This window comes from Schistocerca piceifrons, chromosome 8 (assembly GCF_021461385.2).
Source record: "Schistocerca piceifrons isolate TAMUIC-IGC-003096 chromosome 8, iqSchPice1.1, whole genome shotgun sequence".
Taxonomy (NCBI): domain Eukaryota; kingdom Metazoa; phylum Arthropoda; class Insecta; order Orthoptera; family Acrididae; genus Schistocerca; species Schistocerca piceifrons.
This window is the reverse complement of record NC_060145.1, coordinates 5,743,134-5,768,287: the sequence shown is the minus strand read 5'-3', so window position 1 is coordinate 5,768,287 and position 25,154 is coordinate 5,743,134. Positions and strand designations below refer to the sequence as shown.

The window sequence follows — 25,154 nt, the reverse complement described above, 5'->3', positions numbered from 1 at the left end:
CAGTTTTAATCAACAGTTCATAACCGACAGATTGTGGTCAGAGTCCACATCTGCCCCTGGAAATGTCTTACAATTTAAAACCTGGTTCCTAAATCTCTGTCTTACCATTATATAATCTATCTGAAACCTTTTAGAATAGCGTCAAGTTGGCTATATTCTTTTCAATGTAATGGATAGTTCTGAAACACTACTTGGGCTACAAGGTTTACGGAAAACCAAATCATTACTTCGCCTAAGAAACGCTGCTGTGAAGAGAATTCAGTGAGAAAGCGAACTCAGGCCAGGCGCCGCGTTTCCCTGTGAGCCGGCCAGCGGTGTGTGGAGACTGGGACTGCGGTTGCAGGTCTGTCGTCGCTGCGGCGGCTGCGGCTGTCGGACAACCGCCTGTCCGAGGTGCCCCAGCAGCTGCTGTCCGGCCTGTCGGCGCTCGAGTCCCTGGCGCTGCGGCGCAACCGGCTGGCGCGCCTCGGGCCGCGGCTGCTCGCCGGCCTGCACAACCTCACCGTGCTAGACCTCACCTCCAACAGCATCACCGCCGTGAGTACTCGCCCTAAAACCACTGTACACCTGTACACCTTCATCTACTCCGTCTAGTGTTTACTGTTAGCGTCAACTGTAGACACCGAGTCGTGGGCTGCCCGTGACTGTAATATCTAGGTTAGGGGTGTACACTGATGTCCAAAATTAAAGCAAATGTTGCAAGGTCGCCTTTATTTTGCCACAGAACAGTACAAACAGCTGACAGTAAAGTAGAAGCAAAGTAAAGAGTACAAAACGTAAACAACTGCAACGTGCATAGCGGTAGACAAAAATTTTCTTCGGTTTATCCAACGTACCGGATTTGCACACACATTCCGACTACTGGTTAATGTGCGCAGTATCGGATGTGAGCACCTCTGGCAGCAATGCAGGCCTAACAACGACGGGACACGCTGTGAACGATCTCGTCATACTGAGTCAATAACGCCAATTCTTTCAGCAGACTGCTCCTCCGATTGCGAAAACATTCTGTTGGCACCCACCTACATAGGGAGAAATGATCGTCACGATAAAATAAGAGAAATCAGGGCTCGCCCAGAAAAATTTAAGTGCTCGTTTTTCCCGGGTGCCGTTCGAGAGTGGAACAGTAGAGAGACAGCACGAAGGTGGTTCACTGAACCCTCTGCCAGGCACTTTATTGTGAATAGCAGAGTAATCACGTAGATGTAGAAGTCTTGTAGAGTGCTTGGAGGATGAGGACGTGATGCAATCCGTCTCCCTACTGCATCCCAGACGTGCTCTAATTCAAATCGGGAGAGCGAGGAGGCCACGCCGTGTGTGTAATATCTTCCATTTCGAAGAAAATGTCAACCATCTGTGCTCTATTAGGCTGAGCATTATCGTACATCAGTACGAAGTCTGGGACCACAGCACCTCGCAGCAACCGACATTGAGGTCCAAAGATCTTGTCACGATACCCAAGAGCAGTTAAACCTTGTCGATTCACCCATACAATTTCGTGAAGAGCGGTTCGAATGCTAAAAATAATCCCAGCCCGCACCATTAGGGATCTTCCTCGATGTCGGTCTCTTTCCACAGTGTTTGGCTCCCGAAATCAAGTTCGACGTTCCCTCCAGATTAAATCGTGACTCATCTGTGAACACAGCATTGGCCCACTATTGGACCACCCAGATGGCATGTTGACGACTCCACTCTAGACGTTCCCATCTGTGAAGACGCGTCAGACGTAATAAATACGGCAGGTCTCCAACAATAACGGCCACTCTACGGAAGCCTTCTGCACACCGTTTGCCTCGATACAACACGTCCAGTGGGTGCTGCGCGCTCACCTGCCACTTGCCGTGCAGTTCTAAGGCGGCGCCTCACAGCCAAATAATGCTCCTCTCTTCTGAAGTCACCCGTGCTCGGCCTTGAGCTCGTTTTTGCGATACAGTTTCGCTCTCTATAAACGGTTCTGGCGTAAGACCCGCCAGGGTAACCGAAAGCGCTAATGCGCTGCTTCCTGGACTGGGGTAGGCGCGCCGGCCCTGGATCGAATCTGCCCGGCGGACTAACGACGAGGAGCGGTGTGCCGACCGGCCTGGATGTGGTTTTTAGGCGGTTTTCCACATCCCACTAGGTGAATACTGGGCTGGTCCCCAAGTCCCGCCTCAGTTACACACCTCGCAGACACTTGAAAAACTTTCGCTCTATTTTATGGTTTACACTAGACGCTGACAGCCGGGGTACACTAATTCCGTCCCGGGGGGTTTGCGGTGGCGACAGGTGGGGCATCCGGCCACAACTTAAAATCAGCCGTGCCAAAGCCGACCTTAACCATGCCGACCCTGCGCCAAATGCGGGACAAAGGCACTAGCAAAAGCCGACAAGCTACAGAACGTGGAGGCCGTATACTTTGTCTGCTCTGTAAAGTATGATAGGCGGCAGCGATCTGTGGCAGATCTCATGACACAGCACACCTCTGCTGCAGGCACAAGTACGCGTATGTCGGAGAAGAAACTTCAGCACGCATTGTTGAACGTAGGGCGCCGCAGCAGAGAACGCCGTACGTGTTCCTATGTTGACACAATGAAACATCACACAATGAAACCGTCAATTACGATTTCAGAGGTTACGGCATCATTGCAGTTTGACTGTGCATCAATGGAAACTTACCGCTTGCTCGGATGAATCCAGGTTCTTGTTATGCGAGGAAGATGGTCGTGTCCAGTTACCCTAACGTCCAACCGAACAGCTGCCCGGAAAATATACCACACATCTACATTTACATCTACAGCCATACTCTGCAAGCCACCTGACGGTGTGTGGCGGAGAGTACTTTGAGTACCTCTACCGGTTCTCCCTTCTATTCCAGTCTCGTATTGTTCGTGGAAAGAAGGATTGTCGGTATGCCTCTGTGTCGACTGTAATCTCTCTGATTTTATCCTCATCGTCTCTTCGCGAGATATACATAGGAGGGAGCAATATACTGCTTGACTCTTCGGTGAAGGTATGTTCTCGAAACTTCAACAAAAGCCCGTACCGAGCTACTGAGGGTCTCTCTTGGAGACTCTTCCACTGGAGTTTATCTATCATCTCCGTAACGCTTTCGTGATTACTAAATGATCCTGTAACGAAGCGCGCTGCTCTCCGTTGGATCTTCTCTATCTCTTCTATCATCCCTATCTGGTACGTATCCCATACTACTGAGGAATATTCGAGCAGTGGGCGAACAAGCGTACTGTAACCTACTTCCTTTGTTGCCGGATTGCATTTCCTTAGGAGTCTTCCAATGAATCTCAGTCTGGCATCTTCTTTACCGACGATCAACTTTATGTGGTCATTCCATTTTAAATGACTCCTAATGCGTACTCCCAGATAATTTATGGAATTAACTGCTTCCAGTTGCTGACCTGCTATATTGTAGCTAAATGATAAGGGATCTTTCTTTCTATGTATTCGCAGCACCTAACACTTGTCTACATTGAGATTCAATTGCCATTCCACGCACCATGAGTCAATTCGCTGCAGATCCTCCTGCATTTCAGTACAATTTTCCATTGTTACAACCTCTCGATACACCACAGCATCATCTGCAAAAAGCCTCAATAAACTTCCGATGTCATCCACAAGGTCATTTATGTATATTGTGAATAGCAACGATCCTACGACACTCCCCTGCGGCACTCCTGAAATCACTCTTACTTCGGAAGACTTCTCTCCATTGAGAATGACACGCTGCGTTCTGTTATCTAGGAACTCTTCAATCCAATCACACAATTGGTCTGATAGTCCATATGCTCTTACTTTGTTCATTAAACGACTGTGGGGAACTGCATCGAACGCCTTGCGGAAGTCAAGAAACACGGCATCTACTTGTCAACCCGTGTCTATGGCCCTCCGAGTCTCGTGGACGAATAGCGCGAGCTGGGTTTCACACGACCGTCTTTTTCGGAACCCATGCTGATTCCTACAGAGTAGAGTTCTTGTCTCCGCAATGGACGGTGCGGCCAATATTACGCCAAGGGGGAATTTACCCGGGCTTCCATAAGACCTGTGGCAGTAATTGAAAGCCCCATGACAGATGTGAACTACGTGAACATTATTGCGGGCCACCTGCATCGCTTCATACTGTATGTCTTCCCTCATAACGGTGGCATCTTCCACTAGGATAACTGCCAGTGTCACAAGGTCGGAGTCGTGTTACAGTGGTTTGAGGAACATGCTGGTGTACTCACATATATATCTTGGTAAACAAATTCGCCTGATCTGAACCCGCTGGAAGACGTGTGGTACGCCACCAAGCGTCAGCTCTGCGCCCACAAACCGACCACCTGCGACTTGGGGGAACTGCGCGGTTCGTGCCTACTCATCTGGAGACACACAAGACGGCAACGCAACCAAAGGCCTGTCGAGTCCATGCTACCCGGAACTGCTGCTGCACTGCGCTCCAAAAGTGGATCCACACGTTATTACGGGAGTTATGATGTTTTCGCTCATCAATACACACTGAGGTGGCAGAATTCACGGGACACCTCCACACCTCGTGTCCGACATACTTTTGCCCGGCGTAGTCCAGCAACTCTACGTGGCGTGGACTCAACAAATCGTTGCAAGTCCCCTGCAGAAGTATTAAGCTCTGCTGCCTGTATAGCCGTCCAAAATGGCGAAAGTTTTGCCGGCCCACGAACTTCCCTCTCGATTCTGTCCCACAAATGATCGATGGGATTCATGTCGGGCGAAATGGGTGGCCAAATTATTCGCTCGAATTATCCAGAATGGTCTTCAAACCAGTTGTGAACGATAGTGGCCGCTGACATGGCATCGTCGTTTGAGATCGCGAAGTCCATGAATGACTGCAGATGGTCTCCAAGTAACCGAAAATAACCATTTCCAGTCCATGATCGCTTCTGTTTGTAACCTCCCAACAGCTTATTTCCGTAACCTCGCGATAAAAATGTGACTAACCTCTCAATAAAACTGTGGCTCACTTATAACCTTTCAATAATTAACTGACTGTGAATCTAAACTGGTCAATTTTGGACGTCAGCAGTGCTGCGTCATGCCCCTGAAAGATCATTCTGAATAGACTGAAAATTCTTACCTCAATGAAGTCGCCGGATAACGCGTATATATCTGCTCCTATAAGAAATTCTTCTGGCACAGCCCAGTGCAATGCTCACCGATAGATTTTGTTATGTATATAGAAAAAAGCTGATTTTTCTTTACGATAATTGGCATGACTATGGATACGAGAAATTACTAAAAACTTTAAATTCAGATGAATGACTGTCAAAAGTTATCTTTAAAAGAAAGATTATTATTGAAAAATTATTGATAGTTATTTACATATGACTTTGATAGAACAGTAGTACAAAATGAGTTGTTCCAAATTACATATGCGCGCGGCAATAAATATTAATAATTTTTGCTTTTACCTTATACTACGTCGCTCAGGCACCGCCATTGTTCTCCACGACCGGCCTTGGTAATTCCACACAGGACACAAGTGCTCTCTGTGAACTGTACAACTAGACAACTGCTCTCTAGGAGCGACCTGACCCAACCGCCAAACTGAGAGCTACTACTACTACTGCTACTACTACTACTGCTCTCTGGTCTGCGATTCTATTCTAGCTTACGTTCTCTTGAATCCCACTAGCGCCTGTGGCATCTCTATGCTTTCGTCACCAACGTCGTAGTCTATTCCGACTGCTCCAGAGCCCTCGTCAATAACAAAAATACTTCGTGCGCAGAAAAACAGCGAATACTCTCTGCGCCTCTCGAGGTAGCAGCGCGGTCCCAGGCGCCTTGTCACGGTTCGCGCGGCTCCCACAGGAACTAACCACAAATTTCCAATTCTCTCTGTGCTGCTACGACACGAACTTCCTTTGAAGATTCTCTGTAAAGCTCATATGCAGTGGAATGTGAGCGAGCACCTGCGAATGCGAATCTAACACGACCGAACGCTGTTTGGTCGTGCTCGCCTACCGTTCGCATCAGGGGGAATGTACACTATGTGATCAGAAGAATCCGGACACCCAAAAAAACAAACGTTTTTTCATATTAGGTGCGTTGTGCTGCCACCTACTGCCACGTACTCCGTATCGGCGACCTCAGTAGTCAGTAGACATCGTCAGAGAGCAGAATAGGGCCGCTCCGCAGAACTTAACGTACATGGAACGTGGTCAGGTGATATGGTGTCACTTATGTCATACGTCTGTACGCGAGATTTCCACACTCCTAAACATCCGCAGCTCCATTGTTTCCGGTGTAACAGTGAAGTGGAAACGTGAAGGGACACGTACAGCACAAAAGCGTACGGGCCGACCTCGTCTGTTGACTGACGGAGACCGCCGACAGTTGAAGAGGGTCGTAATATGTAATAGGCAGACATCTATCCAGACCATCACACAGGAATTCCAAACTGCATCAGGATGCACTGTAAGTACTATGACAGTTAGGCGGGAGGTGAGTAATCTTGGATTTCATGGTCGAGCGGCTGCTTATAAGCCACACATCGCGCCGGTAAATGCTTCATGACGCCTCTCTTGGTGTAAGGACCGTAAACATTGGACGATTGAACAGTGGAAAAAGATTGTGTAGAGTGACGAATCAGGGTGCACAATGTGGCGATCCGATGGCAGGGTGTGGGTATGGCGAATGCCCGGTGTACGTCATCTGCCAGCGTGTGTAGCGCCAACAGTAAAATTGGGGGGGGGGGGGGGGGTGAGGGGGTGGATGGGAGGGGGGGGGGTGTTATGGTGTGGTCGTGTTTTTTATGGAGGGCCTAGCACCCTTTGTAGTTTTGCGTGGCAATAACACAGCACAGGCTTACATTGATGTTTTAAGCAACTTCTTGCTTCCCACTGTTGAAGAGCAATTCGGGGATGGCGACTGCAGCTTTCAACACGATAGAGCTCCAGTTCATAATGCACGGCCTGTGGCGGAGAGGTTATGCGACTATAACGTCCCTGTAATGGAATGGCCTGCTCAGAGTCCTGACCTGTATCCTATAGAACACCATCGGGATGTTTTGGAACGCCGTACCAGGCCTCGGTGCAGCACTCCGTGAAGAATGGTCTGCCATCGCCCAAAAAACCTTCCAGCACCTGACTGAACGGGTGCCTGAGAGAGTGGAAGCTGTCATCAAGGCTAAGGATGGGTCGACACCATCTTGCATTCCAACGTTACCGATGGAGGGCGCCACGAACTTGTTAGTCATTTTCAGCCAGGTGTCCGGATACTTTTGATCACATAGCGCACTTACGCTGACACCCACTGGTGTTCACTCTGGTCTAAATCGGGCTTCAGCGAACAACGGGAGTCGGTGGTGGGCAGAGGTAGAAAACATCACACAATGTTGATGTTGAGCGGCGATGGGTTTGGATTTCGTTCTAATGGTGCGGAAAGCGTGTTTACATACACGAGAGATACTGAGAGGTTGTTGCCACTTCTTGTTGGTCCGTGGATGGCCACTGTTCCTCCCCGTTGGACACGACGGTGCGTTCACTGTATGAACTGACAAGTGGAACTCGGAAACTGTACTAGGAATTAGACAGCTCAAGGTCATATCCGCTGTCCGCAGTTGGCAGGCGCTAAGTGCTGTGATTCTCCCGCCACATAACTTCGATGCCACGCTGTTGGCGATGCAGTAAGCCAACGCCGGCAGAATATTCAATGTTTCCGGCCGATATCGTGTGTGGTTTCGGTCTTCCGTGGAACAGTGCATTGACGTGTAGTGATGTAGTGAGCGAAATCGAGAAGCAAGGGCTTGCGTAGAGAGTGTGAAGACAGGCCAAAACAATCTGAAATATCTGTATCGAATGTACTGAAGCTTTTTACAGGTCTGGCTAACAGTGAAGAAACTAAGATTTAATATAAATTTTGCAGGGAAGTTCATGAAATGTCAATTAAACCTTGTGCTATTTCGGAATCGACTGTATTCTACAATAACAACGCAGTAACGTCGGCAGACATCTGCAGATGTGTCGGTCTGAGGGGCCTTGTCACGGTCCGTGCTGCTTCAGCCCGTCGGAGCTTCGAGTCCTGCCTCGACCATGGCTGTGTGTGGTGTCCTTAGCGTAAGTTAGCTTAATTTAGATCAAGTAGTGTACAGGCTTAGGGACCGATGACCTCAGCAGTTTGGTCCCATAAGACCTTACCACAAATTTCCAAATTTTCTCCAGATGTGTGCATGTGTTTTGATTCTTCAAAAAATGGTTCCAATGACTCTGAGCACTATGGGACTTAACTTCAGAGGTCATCAGTCCCTCCCACGCCCAGGTTCCCGGGTTCGATTCCCGGCGGGGTCAAGGATTTTCTCTGCCTCGTGATGACTGGGTGTTCTGTGTCGTCCTTAGGTTAGTTAGGTTTAAGTAGTTCTAAGTTCTAGGGGACTGATGACCACAGATGTTAAGTCCCATAGTGCTCAGAGCCATTTGAACAATTTTCATCAGTCCCCTAGAACTTAGAACTACTTAAACCTAACTAACCTAAGGACATCACACACATCCATGCCCGAGGCGGGATTCGATCCTGCGACCGTAGCAGTCCCGCGGTTCCGGACTGAAGCGCCTAGAACCGCACGGCCATCGCGGCCGGCTTTGATTCTTCAAGACAGGGTTATAAATGAAAACGGAAATCTATGGAATGTGATGATTTTCATATAAAAGTTACTGCATAAAATCTTCCTTAGATACAACAGCCGATGAGGGTATGCGACAGTTAGAAGAATGTTGGGTGATCACGGTCAAAAAAATTATTCTGGCTCAGAGACGTACGTTCTTTTGCATTCTCGGCTCATGTGGTTTTTGATTCAGAAAGTATAATGGTGGGCGAAAATTTTTGATGGAAGGCAGAAACATTGCAGTTGCAGGAACGAAGTATTGTGTACAATGCACTTATTGCTTGCTGAGGACAATAGTCTTGTACTATACTTCGATAAAACTTGGTTTTCACAAAACCATATGCGGAACTGTATCTTCAACGGAATTAGTTGCCTGAAAGAACCTACAGTTACGTTTGCGTAGCGTGAATCAGCGATTTGGGTGAGGGGTGCAATGACGAAGGGTCAGGAAGAGCTGCAGATAAAAAAATTTCGGTCATATTAAGCCGTGCAGTCGCAACTAAAATCTCGGCGGCGACCTATAGTAGTCGCGCACTGTCGCACGCGAGGATCTCTCATAAATAAACGGCGTTCATAGGTTACACGACACAATAATGATGGCTCAGATGTTACCAAAGTTAATTTTATAGTTTTCTTAGCAACTTACTCGCTGCAAATTTCTACCCAGTCCAACAGAACCCAAATTCATGAGCGGCGACATTTTTCGTTACACAGGCGGAACAGTTTCACAATTCCTAACGGTATTTTATTTCTGATCTCGGAATATTTCTGTGTTTTCGCGATGAAATATGCATCACACACATCTATTAATTTTCAGAACGTTCATATATTTTTTAAGTCCAATTACGTCAGTGGTTCTGTTTTATCAACAGGTTGAAGTAGAAGATTCTTTTTCAACATTTCTTGTAACCTTAGTTTTTATTTTATTTATTTATTTAATTTTTATAGGAGCTGGCAAGAATTTTCTTTTAGATAGTTCTGCATCATATTCTAGATTAAAAATAGAGATGTGTAATATTTTTTTCGTAATTTTTTTCAACATTTGAAATTACCACTAACTGGCAATGCTGTAAGACGGTGAGATGACATTGAGGTACCTATATCCCTGACAGCCACTTTAGGCACCGCCAAAATATGGGAACTTAAATGGAAATCTCTGCAAGAAAAGGGAGGATGTTTTCACGAAACCCTAATGGGTAAATTTAGATAAACATTTATTGAAGGAATACTGTGCGACAACTAGGTGGTCCCATCGTACACTGCTTTCAGTCACGGTGAGAATTATAAAAGGGCTGTTAGAAAGTATACACGGACATACAGACAGTCACTTTTCTCCGTGCTCTAAATGTAACAGGACTACGACAATAAGTCGCTAATTTTGACATGAAGTGCCTGCCGCCATGTAATGTATCGTGGGTTGTGGAGTATCTACGCAAATTCATAATTATAAGGAGCACTCAAATGAACACAAGACAGGTGGAAAAAAGTAAGTAAACTGTTTATTATTTCAAACGTAATCTCCATAACTGTTAATATATTTATCCCACTGTGAGACAAGATGGTCGAAGCCTTCGTGGAAAAATGTTTGCGCTTGCCTACGGAAATGTGATTGTACCCAGCGTACACTTCTTCGTCCGAAGCAAATCGATGGCCACAAACGTCTTCCTCCAGGGCCCCAAATATATGGAAGACGCACGGGGAGAGTTTGGGACTGTACGGAAGGTGTATGTAGGCTTCCTGGCGAAACTTCTGCATCGCGCTCCAAACAACCTCGCCAACATGTGGGCCCGCACAGCAGTCCAGATCTCTCCCCCATGCGATTTACATACTCTTATTCATCGTGATCAAAATTTCTTGTAGCACGTTGAACTCAGATCCATGACTGATTTTCAGTTTTTGCGCTATCGTTTCGATTGCGATAAGCTAGTCCTCTAGCATCAGGTCCTCCAATTCTCTCGCGATTCCCGGTTCTTTGCAGTAAGAGGGTCTGCCGCTTCGCCCTTCGTCATGCAGACCTGTCTGAGCATACCGGAAATACGCCTATGCCATCTAAGCACTGTGTCATTACACTGAGGTGACAAAAGCCATGGGTACATCCTAACATCGTGTCGGCAGACCCGTCGAGAAGGGGGAGAGGGGGGTGGGGAGGCAGGGCGGCAAAACCTCTGGGCCTCAAGCCTCACGGTGTTCTAAGTGTATCGAGATTGGGGACTCCCCAAGGTGCTCGGTTCGCAAATATAAGACTGCTGCTGTAAAATAAATTTTGTGTTACATAATATGTTCTTACCCCAGCACCCGCATAGCCAAGCTAGCTTCTCACTTTTATGATTCTTAAAGGTCAATTGCATACAGTTCTATTTCGTACAAAATATTGAATGCACAACTTTTTCTTTAGACATCGTGCGCTAAAACCACCTTATGATGGAGTCTAAACTTCCCTTTCTTTAGATGTTGTTGGAAAACCTACCAAAACATTTCCCTAACAGATGTAAATGACAGCAGCTGTGAAACGTCGTTATAATTTTGTAGGATTGCCAAAACCCGCTACGGTCGCAGGTTCGAATCCTGCCTCGGACATGGATGTGTGTGATGTCCTTAGGTTAGTTAGGTTTAAGTGGTTCTAAGTTCTAGGGGACTGATGACCTCCGCTGTTAAGTCCCATAGTGCTCAGAGCCTCTTGAACCAAAACCAGCCCGCATCTCGTGGTCGTGCGGTAGCGTTCTCGCTTCCCACGCCCGGGTTCCCGGGTTCGATTCCCGGCGGGGTCAGGGATTTTCTCTGCCTCGTGATGGCTGGGTGTTGTGTGCTGTCCTTAGGTTAGTTAGGTTTAAGTAGTTCTAAGTTCTAGGGGACTGATGACCATAGAAGTTAAGTCCCATAGTGCTCAGAGCCATTTGAACCAACCATTTTGAACCAAAACCATTCAAAGATAAGGCACTTGTGATTCCATCATGAGGCGATTTTACACGAAGTATACAGAAAATATTTTGCGTTCAAGAGTAAACACAAAATAAAATAGAGCTATTGTGATGTAGTTGACCTGAAAGTATCGTAGAACCGAGGGAATAAAATGACATGAAATAGTTACAGTGGCCCTGCTAATGCTCGGAGGTAAAGAGGTAATGTTCTTCTCATGTTCATTCATAGAACAGTTAACTTAGATGGGAACCCTTACGTTACATGATGTGACGTTACTTATTTGTCAAAGAGGCTTGGTATTCATAGGTTTATCTCAGAAAACTGGAGATCCAAATAGTGGAAATTTCCTCGGAATATTAGAGCACTTGAGTCACTATGATCCAGTTATCGCAAAACACGTGAGCAAGGTCAGAGACGGACAAGAAGCTGTAGTTCGTAGCACGTGCATTATCTGTCAAGTCATACAATTGATTTATTTCTAGATGTGCTCATTACGTCAGGAATGCCACTTTGGAACTGAGGGAAAGTGAGAAGGATTACTCAGTTATTGTTGATGCAACTCCTAATTGAAATTATGCTCAACAGACAACATTCATCCCGAGTTATATTTAGTTCAGTAAGAAAATTTACGAGTATAAAAAAAATAAATGAACTGCTTTGCAATTCGTAGATTGTAACCAGAAAAGAGGAGTTACTACTGCCCATTTAATTCGTTCAATACGTATAGAACACTCAGTTCCTATCAATGAATGACGCGGACAAGGATATGATAGAGTGTTATAAAGGAGATCAGACGCATTTTGTGGAGCAGAGTCATCTTCCAAAATTCTCTCTGTGTGCTTGTCATCGCCTTGTGTGGCGTACATTCAGCTGAGAGCTGTCATGAAGCCGATACTTTCTTCGGAGTGATTCAGCTTCTTTACAACCTGTTCATTTGTAGTCCACAACGATGGGAAACTCTGAAGTAGTGTGTTGGAAGTTCTTTATATTCCATGTCTGACACCCATGGAACACTTCGGTTGATGCCGTAAAACTAATTGCAGCTCACTTGGGTAAGGTTTCCATTGATACTGAAACTCCCAGTAAACAGGTAAAACACGTTTTGTGGTACAGGTTTCTTCCGATTATATGAAATTTTTCAAGAGTTTAATCACGACATCAGTTTGTCTAAAGCTGTAGGTACCAATTGAATGCACAATCAAATCACTACAAGCTCGAAAATCTATCATTGCTGCTGAGGTAAGACACCTTGACAGCTTAGTAAATAAGATGAAGTATATTCGTGGAAATTCGGACTCTCTGAATCTAAAGATCTTGTCGGTGCAATTAATACCGATCCTAAATTTTCGGAGGTGCGCGCTAAGAAGAAGAAATCATTTCATTATGAAACCAAGTACGAAGCGACAGATGTATATGCCTTCAACCAGACAATCGTGGTGAGGCAACCCGGTCAGGCTGAACGCCTTAGACACACTGTCCAGCGAGTGCAGCAAGGTGGAGGTTCCCTGCTGTTTTGGGGTGGCATTATGTGGGGCGGAGGTACTCCGCTGGTGGTCAAGGAGGGCGCCGCAAAGGCTGTACGATAGGTGAATGCCATCCTCCGACCGATAGTGCAACCATATCGGCAGCATACTGGCGAGGCATTCGTCTTCATGGACGACAATTCACGCCCCCATCGTGCACATCTTGTGAATGACTTCCTTCAGGATAACGACATCGCTCGACTAGAGTGGCCGGCATGTTCTCCATACATGAACCCTATCGAACGTGCCTGGGATAGACTGAAAATGGCTGTTTATGGACGGCGTGACCCAGCAACCACTCTGAGGGAACTAGCCAAATCGCCGTTGAGGAGTGGGACAAAGTGGACCAACAGTGGCTTGATGAAGTTGTGGATAGTATGCCACGGGTATGGATAGATGCAAGAGGACGTGCTGCTGGGTATTAGATGTACCGTGTACCGGTGTGTACAGCAGTCTGGACCACCATCTATGAAGGTCTCGCTGTATGGTGATACAACAGACAAGGTGCGCTTTTCATGAGCAATAAAAAGGGTGGAAATGACGTTTATGTTGATCTCTATTCCAATTTTCTGTACAGGTTCCGGAACTCTCGGAACCGAGGTGATGGAAAACTTTCTTTGATGTGTGTATTTAACCTTTCCGCACTCATTCATGATTGATCCGACTAGCATGTTAGCGCTTACAAAGCTATAAAGGAAATTTACGGACTTGCTTTAGGACTCTTTTCTCACTTAACTGCATTCGAAGTGATTTTGATTGTATAAGAACGTTATACAAGGTGTAACATAATTACTGTTTCTAGTTTTGTGAAATAATAGAGGGAATGAAATTAAACATTTTTCGTAATAAAGGAACGTCCGGTAATGCGTCGTTTTCAACTTGTACTGGACATACGGAAACTGTATATTTCAATAAATGTGCTGGAAGGACTTCGGTGCAAAACGAGCATGAAATGTAGAGCACTGTCTTAGCAGTGCATGTCACGCAAGCGTGCTATAAACTGTTTACTTCCCACGAAATTATTATAATTAAATTTAATGAAAATTTGCAAATACATTTATGAACGTTGTTTAAATTTGTAGCTAAGGCAATCTACTCTAACGCTGAATGAAAATAGTTGTATGTGTGAAAATCAGAAATGAGAATGCAGAAAATGTGTTCGGAAAAGATCACGGACTGGAGGCAGGAAAAGTAACTTGTGCACGGTGAGAGGCAGTGCCTGAAACCTGGTATTCTCGGCACATTCTTGACACTGTGGATGTCGGAATATCGAAGTCTGTAACGATTGCCTACACCTCTAGCTCCAACTGCCCCTCCGCGTTCAGCGTCAGTTACTTCCCGTCGTGCGGCCGTGATCACGTCGTAAAGCTTTCCACACGAATCGCCAGAGTAGAAATGACAGCCTCGTCGGTGCGCTGCCCTTTTCTACCTTGTGCACGCGATAATACCGCCATCTGTGTATGTGCGTATCGCTATCCCGTGACTCTCGTCACCTCAGTGAATGATGATGTGCACTGCCGCCGCACTCTTCCACTTGCTTTATATGGATTCATACAATGCAGGCTTTCACGGCCGGTGTTGCCTTCACTTGAAACTTCCGGGTTGAGAGGCCGTGGTCGATGTATAAAATTTCCCCCTGACGTTTCGTCTCCATCAGCGGGAGACATCTTCTGAGGTCGTCCGGCTACTCTGCCACTGAGTCTCCTTTTTTTTTTTTTTTCCTTTATTGAATTTCGATTCCCCCTAAAGGGGGCGGGCTGGGTAGTCTCCAGGTACTCTCGCATTTATAGAGCGCATGGAGGGCACCACCATTCCTCACGTGATGCCGACGGTATGCCTATCTTTGGAAGGCGTCATCATTCTCGATTAAGAGTAATCGATTGTCATTCTGCTGGCGCAACGTCGACATCCATATTTTGTCCAAATTTAAAACTTCCCCTTTTCCATTGAAATTGTTATGGTGTTTGTGTATTTCTATTGCTTCTCTATACATGCGCGCGTGATAATGGGATGTTCGTGCTAGAACGCTTGTCTCATTAAATTTAATTTCGTGATTCCCATCTCCAAAAAGATGCTCAGCTACGGCCGATTTTTCGATGTGTCCTAAGCAACAGTTTCTTTTACGTTCGGCTAAGCGGGTGTTTACACTTCTTTTCGTTGTTCCAATATATACTTGCCCACAACTGCATGGAATTTTGCATACCCCAGGTGTTGCTAGGGGATGTCGGGCGTCTTTGGGATCGAAACAATCTTCAGACCCACCAAGAAGATCAAGGAATATTTAAGAACTGCAAAAGACGCCCAACATCCCCTAGCAACACCTGGGGTATACAAAATTCCAAGCAGTTGTGGGAAAGTGCATATTGGAACAACGAAAATAAGTGTAAACACTCGCTTAGCCGAACATAAAAGAAACTGTCCCTTAGGACACATCGAAAAATTGGCCGTAGCTCAGCATGTTTTTGGAGATGGGAATCACGAAATTAAATTTAATGAGACAAGCGTTCTAGCACGAACATCCCATTATCATGCGCGCATGTATAGAGAAGCAATAGAAATTCACAAACGCCATAACAATTTCAATAGAAAAGGGGAAGTTTTAAAATTGGACAAAATATGGATGTCGACGTTGCACCAGCAGAATGACAATCGATTACTCTTAATCGAGAATGATGACGCCTTCCAAAGTTACGCATACCGTCGGCATGATGGTGCCCTCTATGCGCTCTATAAATGCGAGAGTACCTGGAGCCTCAGTGGGAGTAGCCGGACGACCTCAGAAGATGTCTCCCGCAGATGGAGACGAAACGTCAGGGGGAAATTTTATACATCGACCACGGCCTCTCAGCCCGGACGTTTCAACTGAAGTTTATATGGATTGTTGCAGAATTGTTGCCCTTCAAATACAGAAAACGATGCTCCAATTAATTACTGGACTGCGCTATTTTGTATTGGCTTCTCTCGAAGTTGTTTACGTCCATCGTCAAATTTGTGCTGCATATAGATGATGTAGGAAGGTATGCGTCAGTAGCGTCGTTTATTTAAGAATGGAACGACAGCTGTTCACGACAGGAGTAGGGACCGTCCATAGTCAGCAACGAACGTGTGTAGAAAGCATACAAAAATATTCGTTAAAACCGGCTTTTCATGCTATTTCCACTTCGTACATTTCTTCGAGCATTTTGCATGTGATCATGACTGAAGCGGACGTCATCTTCTGTTGTGACTGCCCGGTCGCCGCTTCCTCGGTCCACCAGACAGGCCGTGCTGGCAGCCACCCCGCCAGCAGGACGTGAACAGAGGCTCTCGTGCAGACAGAGGTACACTTCCCCTGTACGGCCCCGGCTGTTCACCACGGAGTCACACGTCGCCTCCACAGGGGTTGGGGGGCGACAGCCGCTCGCCTCTGGCAGCAGACAGCGCTGTCGGCAGGGCACTAGATTAGATTACATTAGATTAATACTAGTTCCATGGATCATGAATACGATATTTCGTAAAGATGTGGAACGAGTCAAATTTTCCAATACATGACATAATTAAGTTAATTTAGCAACATAATTAAGTTAATATAACAACCTTTTTTATTTTTTATTCTTTTAAAATTTTTTTAATAATTTTTTTGTTTGTTTTTTTCTTTTTTTCTTAATTTATATCTAAAAATTCCTCTATGGAGTAGAAGGAGTTGTCATTCAGAAATTCTTTTAATTTCTTCTTAAATACTTGTTGGTTATCTGTCAGAATTTTGATACTGTTTGGTAAGTGACGAAAGACTTCAGTGGCAGTATAATTCACCCCTTTCTGTGCCAAAGTTAGATTTAATCTTGAATAGTGAAGACCATCCTTTCTCCTAGTATTGTAGTTATGCACACTGCTATTACTTTTGAATTGGGTTTGGTTGTTAATAACAAATTTCATAAGAGAGTATATATACTGAGAAGCTACTGTGAATATCCCTAGATCCTTAAATAAATGTCTGCAGGATGATCTTGGGTGGACTCCAGCTATTATTCTGATTACACGCTTTTGTGCAATAAATACTTTATTCCTCAGTGATGAATTCCCCCAAAATATGATGCCATATGAAAGCAATGAGTGAAAATAGGCATAGTAAGATAATTTTCTAAGATGTTTATCACCAAAATTTGGAAAGACCCTTATTGCATTAGTAGCTGAACTCAAACGTTTCAGCAGATCATCACTGTGTTTCTTCCAATTTAATCTCTCATCAATGGACACACCTAAAATTTTTGAATATTCTACCTAAGCTGTATGCTTCTGATTAAGGTCTATATTTATTAATGGCGTCATACCATTTACTGTACGGAACTGTATGTACTGTGTCTTATCAAAATTCAGTGAGAGTCCGTTTACAAGGAACCAATCAGTAATTTTCTGAAAGACATTATTGACAATTTCATCAGTTAATTCTTGTTTGTCAGGTGTGATTACTATAAAAAATGGCTCTGAGCACTATGGGACTTAACATCTACGATCATCAGTCCCCTAGAACTTAGAACTACTTAAACCTAACTAACCTAAGGACATCACACAACACCCAGTCATCACAAGGCAGAGAAAATCCCTGACCCTGCCGGGAATGGAACCCGGGAACCTGGGCGTGGGAAGCGAGAACGCCACCGCACGACCATGAGTTGCGGACGTGATTACTATACTTGTATCATCAGCAAAGAGAACTAACTTTGCCTCTTCATGAATATAGAATGGCAAGTCAGTAATATATATTAAGAACAACAAAGGACCCAAGACCGACCCTTGTGGAACCCCATTCTTGAGAGTTCCCCAGTTTGAGGAATGTGCTGATCTTTGCATATTATGAGAACTGCTTATTTCAACTTTCTGCACTCTTCCAGTTAGGTACGAATTAAACCATTTGTGCACTGTCCCACTCATGCCACAATACTTGAGCTTGTCTAGCAGAATTTCATGATTTACACAATCAAAAGCCTTTGAGAGATCACAAAAAATCCCAATGGGTCGTGTTCGGTTATTCAGATCATTCAAAATTTGACTGGTGAAAGCATATATGGCATTTTCTGTTGAAGAACCTTTCTGGAAACCAAACTGACATTTTGTTAGTACTTCATTTTTACAGATATGTGAAGCTACTCTTGAATACATTACTTTCTCAAAAATTTTGCATAAAACTGTTAGAAGGGAGATTCGTTTGTTATGCAAAGGTATAACAATAGCATATTTCAGTCTATCAGGGAAAATGCCCTGTTCCAGAGAGCTATTACACAGGTGGCTGAGAATCTTACTTATCTGTTGAGAACAAGCTTTTAGTATTTTGTTGGAAATATCTTTCTGAGCCAGCTGAAATGCCCTCGCAGCGCACGAGGATATCCGTCGACGTCCGACAGTTGAGGTGACCGCCGGACCGTTCTAAGTCACAAGAGGACGACGTCCAAACGAACGTGCAAAAATGAAGACAAACTAAACCCGAGATGCACCTGGACGCAACTTACCGAGCGAATTTCACGCGAAGCCCACTAGGGTTAACAACACAACAGGCGAGGGATAAAGAAAACCTTCAGAGGAAACAGCACGGCTGATTCAGTTACGCTGTACGGCTCAAGTTGGCAGTACGGGCAGTTCCGTCCGGCCGCACCAGCAGTTCTTCTCCAGCGCTACAGCTCGGCACCTCCAGTAGTTTCGTCTCAGCGCTGCACGCCGGGCGGCGCAGTCGTGTTCGTGGTGGTCTTCACCAGCAGTGCGTCAGACGTCCCACGCCGGCAGTACCGGCCCAATAGCGTGCCACGTCATCACGCTGGCGCCTACCACGACTCTGCGATGATGATGATGATGATGATGTTTGATTAGTGGGGCGCTCAACTGCGCGGTCTTCAGCGCCCTTACAAAGTCCCAGTTGTTACACAGTCAAATTTTTTTCACAGTCAAATCTAACCACTGACACAAATGATGATGATGATGAAATGATGAGGAGAACACAAACACCCAGACCCCGGGCAGAGAAAATACCCAACCCGGCCGGGAATCGAACCCGGGACCCCGCGATCGAGAGGCAGCAGTGCTAGCCACTAGACTTCCGGAAGGCGTTCGATACAGTTCCGCACTGTCGCCTGATAAACAAAGTAAGAGCCTACGGAATATCAGACCAGCTCTGTGGCTGGATTGAAGACTATTAGCAAACAGAACACAGCATGATGTTCTCAATGGAGAGGCGTCTACAGACTTTAAAGTAACGTCTGGCGTGCCACAGGGGAGTGTTATGGGACCACTGCTTTTCACAATATATATAAATGACCTAGTAGATAGTGTCGGAAGTTCCATGCGGCTTTTCGCGGATGATGCTGTAGTATACAGAGAAGTTGCAGCATTAGAAAACTGCAGCGGAATGCAGGAAGATCTGCAGCGGATAGGCACTTGGTGCAGGGAGTGACAACTGACCCTTAACATAGACAAATGTAATGTATTGCGAATACACGGAAAGAAGGATCCTTCATTGAATGATTATACACTCCTGGAAATTGAAATAAGAACACCGTGAATTCATTGTCCCAGGAAGGGGAAACTTTATTGACACATTCCTGGGGTCAGATACATCACATGATCACACTGACAGAACCACAGGCACATAGACACAGGCAACAGAGCATGCACAATGTCGGCACTAGTACAGTGTATATCCACCTTTCGCAACAATGCAGGCTGCTATTCTCCCATGGAGACGATCGTAGAGATGCTGGATGTAGTCCTGTGGAACGGCTTGCCATGCCATTTCCACCTGGCGCCTCAGTTGGACCAGCGTTCGTGCTGGACGTGCAGGCCGCGTGAGACGCCGCTTCATCCAGTCCCAAACATGCTCAATGGGGGACAGATCCGGAGATCTTGCTGGCCAGGGTAGTTGACTTACACCTTCTAGAGCACGTTTGGTGGCACGGGATACATGCGGGCGTGCATTGTCCTGTTGGAACAGCAAGTTCCCTTGCCGGTCTAGGAATGATAGAACGATGGGTTCGATGACGGTTTGGATGTACCGTGCACTATTCAGTGTCCCCTCGACGATCACCAGTGGTGTACGGCCAGTGTAGGAGATCGCTCCTCACACGATGATGCCGGGTGTTGGCCCTGTGTGCCTCGGTCGTATGCAGTCCTGATTGTGGCGCTCACCTGCACGGCGCCAAACACGCATACGCTCATCATTGGCACCAAGGCAGAAGCGACTCTCATCGCTGAAGATGACACGTCTCCATTCGTCCCTCCATTCACGCCTGTCGCGACACCATTGGAGGCGGGCTGCACGATGTTGGGGCGTGAGCGGAAGACGGCCTAACGGTGTGCGGGACCGTAGCCCAGCTTCATGGAGACGGTTGCGAATGGTCCTCGCCGATACCCCAGGAGCAACAGTGTCCCTAATTTGCTGGGAAGTGGCGGTGCCGTCCCCTACGGCACTGCGTAGGATCCTACGGTCTTGGCGTGCATCCGTGCGTCGCTGCGGTCCGGTCCCAGGTCGACGGGCACGTGCACCTTCCGCCGACCACTGGCGACAACATCGATGTACTGTGGAGACCTCACGCCCCACGTGTTGAGCAATTCGGCGGTACGTCCACCCGGCGTCCCGCATGCCCACTATACGCCCTCGCTCAAAGTCCGTCAACTGCACATACGGTTCACGTCCACGCTGTCGCGGCATGCTACCAGTGTTAAAGACTGCGATGGAGCTCCGTATGCCACGGCAAACTGGCTGACACTGACGGCGGCGGTGCACAAATGCTGCGCAGCTAGCGCCATTCGACGGCCAACTCCGCGGTTCCTGGTGTGTCCGCTGTGCCGTGCGTGTGATCATTGCTTGTACAGCCCTCTCGCAGTGTCCGGAGCAAGTATGGTGGGTCTGACACTCCGGTGTCAATGTGTTCTTTTTTCCATTTCCAGGAGTGTATGACAGCAGAACAAACACTGGTAGCAGTTACTTCTGTAAAATATCTGGGAGTATGCGTGCGGAACGATTTGAAGTGGAATGATCATATAAAATTAATTGTTGGTAAGGCGCGTGCCACGTTGAGATTGCCGGCTGAAGTGGCCGAGCGGTTCTAGGCGCTTCAGTCTGGAACCGCACGACCGCTACGGTCGCAGGTTCGAATCCTGCCTCGGGCATGGATGTGTGTGATGTCCTTAGGTTAGTTAGGTTTAAGTAGTTCTAAGTTCTAGGGGACTGATGACCTCAGATGTTAAGTCCCGTAGTGCTCAGAGCCATTTGAACCATTTTTTGAACCACGTTGAGATTCATTGGGAGAGTCCTTAGAAAATGTAGTCCATCAACAAAGGAGGTGGCTTACAAAACACTCGTTGTACCTATACTTGAGTATTGCTCATCAGTGTGGGATCCGTACCAGGTCGGGTTGACGGAGGAGATAGAGAAGATCCAAAGAAGAGCGGCGCGTTTCGTCACAGGGTTATTTGGTAACCGTGATAGCGTTACGGAGACTTTTAGCAAACTCAAGTGGCAGACTCTGCAAGAGAGGCGCTCTGCATCGTGGTGTAGCTTGCTGTCCAGGTTTCGAGAGACTGCGTTTCTGGTTCAAATGGCTCTGAGCACTATGGGACTTAACTGCTGATGTCATCAGTCCCCTAGAACTTAGAACTTCTTAAACCTAACTAACCTAAGGACATCACACACATCCATGCCCGAGGCAGGATTCGAACCTGCGACCGTAGCGGTCGCGCGGTTCCACACTGAAGCGCCTAGAACCGCACGGCCACCACGGCCGGCTGCGTTTCTGGATGAGGTATCGAATATATTGCTTCCTCCTAATTATACCTCCGGAGGAGATCACGAATGTAAAATTATAGAGATTCGAGCGCGCACGGAGGCTTTCCGGCAGTCGTTCTTCCCGCGAACCATACGCGGTTGGAACAGGAAAGGGAGGTAATGACAGTGGCACGTAAAGTGCCCTCCGCCACACACCGTTGGTTGGCTTGCGGAGTATAAATGTAGATGTCGATGTAGACCACGAACTGCCGACCACGACTCTGGGATTCGTCCTGTAGATACATCACAGGAACAAGACAGGGGTGATATTTCTATTATATGAAGTTAGTTATCTCGATATTCATCCAAGGAAATTTTCGTTTTGTTAATGAAACTATTGTTTTAAGAGTGCTTCAGTCACTCATCAATAGGAGGCTATCTTATATTCTGTGCTCGTTGGGTTCTAAAACGCCTTTTACAATGCTCAACGGATGACTGCTTGTCTGAACCTTCATTTAAAATCGTGACCGATGATGCGACTTCAGTCTCTAATGCTAACGTCGAGACAAAAGAGGCAATCGTGTGCGGCCATGCCTAACTGCCCAACAAACAAACAAAAAATTGTGGAAAACTCTAGCAGCCATAAACGTTAATGTTACTAATTTTTTTGACTCTACTCCAATCTTATTTGTTAATTTTATGGAATGTGCAACAACAATCAGTTCTGAAGCATACTGTCAGGCAGGCATAAAGGAAAATGAGTGTAATCTATATATATAAAACAAAGTCTGGTTTGTTACAACACTTATAACTCGAGATCTGCTGGACCGATTTTCATGGTTTTTGATTTGTTGGATTTGTCTCCGCCCCGAATAGCAGAATACATCTTAAAAATAATGAAAAATTGACGAATAAAAATTTTCATGGTTTTTGAGTTGTTGAATCTATGGCGCTTTGTGAAGAAACTTTAACTGACAACAAACATGAGAGTTGCATTGCTTAATGATACATCTGCTGAAGATTTCTTTGAGCAATTGCTGACTATCGGTAATGGTCGAGTACCTGTCGAAGAATCGAGCGGATTGATTTCATTTCCTCATAATTTCTGTAACTTTGTCTCATCGAAAGACGAACTTATCAACAAAGTACTCCCAAACATCATTACTAACTACAAAAGTAATGAATGGTTGAGTGAGCGAGCAATTTTAGCGGCTAAGAATAAAGATGTAGATGACCTAAACTACATAATTCAGAATGAGATCATTGGTAAAATGCATTCATTCAAATCTATTGACTGTGTAACAAATGAAGATGAAGCCACCAACTATCCAATTGAATTTTTAAACTCTTAAGATGTGCCTGACATACCACCGCACAATTTACGCCTAAAAGTTGGCTCCGTAGTAATCATGCTTCGAAACATAAACCAACCAAAACTGTGCAACGGTAAACGTTTTGAGGTAAGTAAATTGATGACCAATGTTATTTACGCGACGATACTCAAAGGAAAATTCGAGGGTGAGGAAGTTCTCATTCAGTGGACCCCGATGGTCCCAACCGATGTGCCGTTTGAGTTTAAAAGACTTCAATTTCCGATCCGTCTTGCATTCGCCATGACCATTAACAAATCACAAGGTCAATCCTTGAAAGTTTGTGGTTTAAATCTGGAATATTCATATTTTTCAAATGGTCAATTATATGTGGCATGTTCACGGGTCGGAAGACCATATGCGTTGTTTGTTCTTGCGCCTGATAATAAAACAAAAAATGTCTTGTATCACAAGGTACTGAATTGAAGAGTGGAAGCTATGCACCAAAAAACATAAAGAATCATTAAAATGCTTAATTTTTATTTGTCCTAATAAAAAATTGAACTTAACATCCAAAATCTGATTATTTATTGGCTTTAAGGCGGAACAGAGTTCGCCGGGTCAGCTAGTGGTTCATAAAAAGCAACTCTCTGCTAGCTGATTCATGCTTTTGCGAGACAAAGCTCCGCCACACACTACTGGGAAAACACGTGGGCTGTTGTGTCTGCCCTACACCCCAGATTTCATTCCTAAACATTTCCGCCTCTTCATGCACATGGAAAAAAAATGGCTTGGCTTCCAACGCTTTGACTCTGGCAAAGAACTTGAAGATGCTGTCATAGATTGGCTGCTGTCTCGGGTGATAGAATTTGAAGCAGAGTAAATTAGTCAACCCTTTCCGGGATAATAAACGCCAAAATCTCATCGTTGATTATGTAGAGAAGTAATACAAAAGAGTAGCTCCTTCCGGTTTAAGTATTCTGTTATTAAACACTGAAGACCCAAAGAAACTTGTACACCTGCCTAATGTCGCGTAGGGTCTCAGCGAGCACGCAGAAGTGCCGCAACACGACGTAGCTTCCACTCGACTATGTCTGAAGTAGTGCTGGAGGGAACTGACACCATGAATCCTTCACGGCTGTCTACAAATCCTTGCGGGTGGAGATTTTTTACGAACAGCACGTTGCAGGGCATCCCAGGTATGCTAAATAATGTTCATGTCTGGGGAGTTTGATGGCCAGCAGAAGTGTTTAAACTCAGAAGACGGTTCCTGGAGCCACTCTGTAGCAATTATGGACGTGTGGGGTGTCGCATTGTCCTGCTGGAATTGTTCAAGTCCGTCTGAATGCACAACGTACATGAATGGAACCAACTGATCAGACAGTCAGCTTAAGTGCATGTCACCTGTCACAGTCGTATCTAGAAGTATCAGGGGTCCTGCAACACTCCAACTGCACACGCCCCTCAATATTACAGAGCGTCCACCAGCTTGGACACTCCCCAGCTGACATGCAGGATCCATGGATTCGTGAGGTTGTCTCCATACCCGCACATGTCCACATGCTCGATACAATGTGAAACGGGACTCGTCCTAGCAGGCAACATGTTTCCAGTCATCAACAGTCCAGGGTCGGTGTTGACGGACCCAGGCGAGGCGTAAAGCTTTGTGTCGTGCAGTCATCAAGGGTACACGAGTGGGCCTTCGGCTCCGAAAGCCCTTATCGATGACGTTTCCTTGTTGATGGCCCAGCATTGAGATCTATAGCAATTTGCGGAACGATTGCACTTATGTCACGTTGAACGATTCTCTTCAGTCGTCGTTGATCCCGTTCTTGTAAGATCTTTCTCCTGCCGCAGCGACGTCGGGCATATTATGTATTACCGGATTCGTGATATTCACAGTACAGTCGTGTAATGGTCGTACAAGATGATCCCCACTTCATCGCTACCTCGGAGATGCTTTGTTCCATCGCTCTTGCGCCGACTATAACACCACGTTCAAACTCACTTAAATCTTGATAACCTACCATTGTAGCCGCAGTAACCGATGTAACAACTGCGCC

At 46.0% G+C, this 25,154-nt stretch overlaps 1 protein-coding gene across 1 annotated transcript in view; it reads left to right on the top strand.

The window, feature by feature from the left end:
- The window catches only part of LOC124711925 (carboxypeptidase N subunit 2), a 158,632-nt gene that overhangs the window by 70,212 nt on the left and 63,266 nt on the right, over nucleotides 1-25,154 (top strand). Inside the window, exon 7 of the mRNA XM_047242182.1 lies at nucleotides 344-537. Within this exon, the coding sequence (XP_047098138.1) occupies nucleotides 344-537 (194 nt within the window). The remainder of the gene's footprint in view (nucleotides 1-343; nucleotides 538-25,154) is intronic.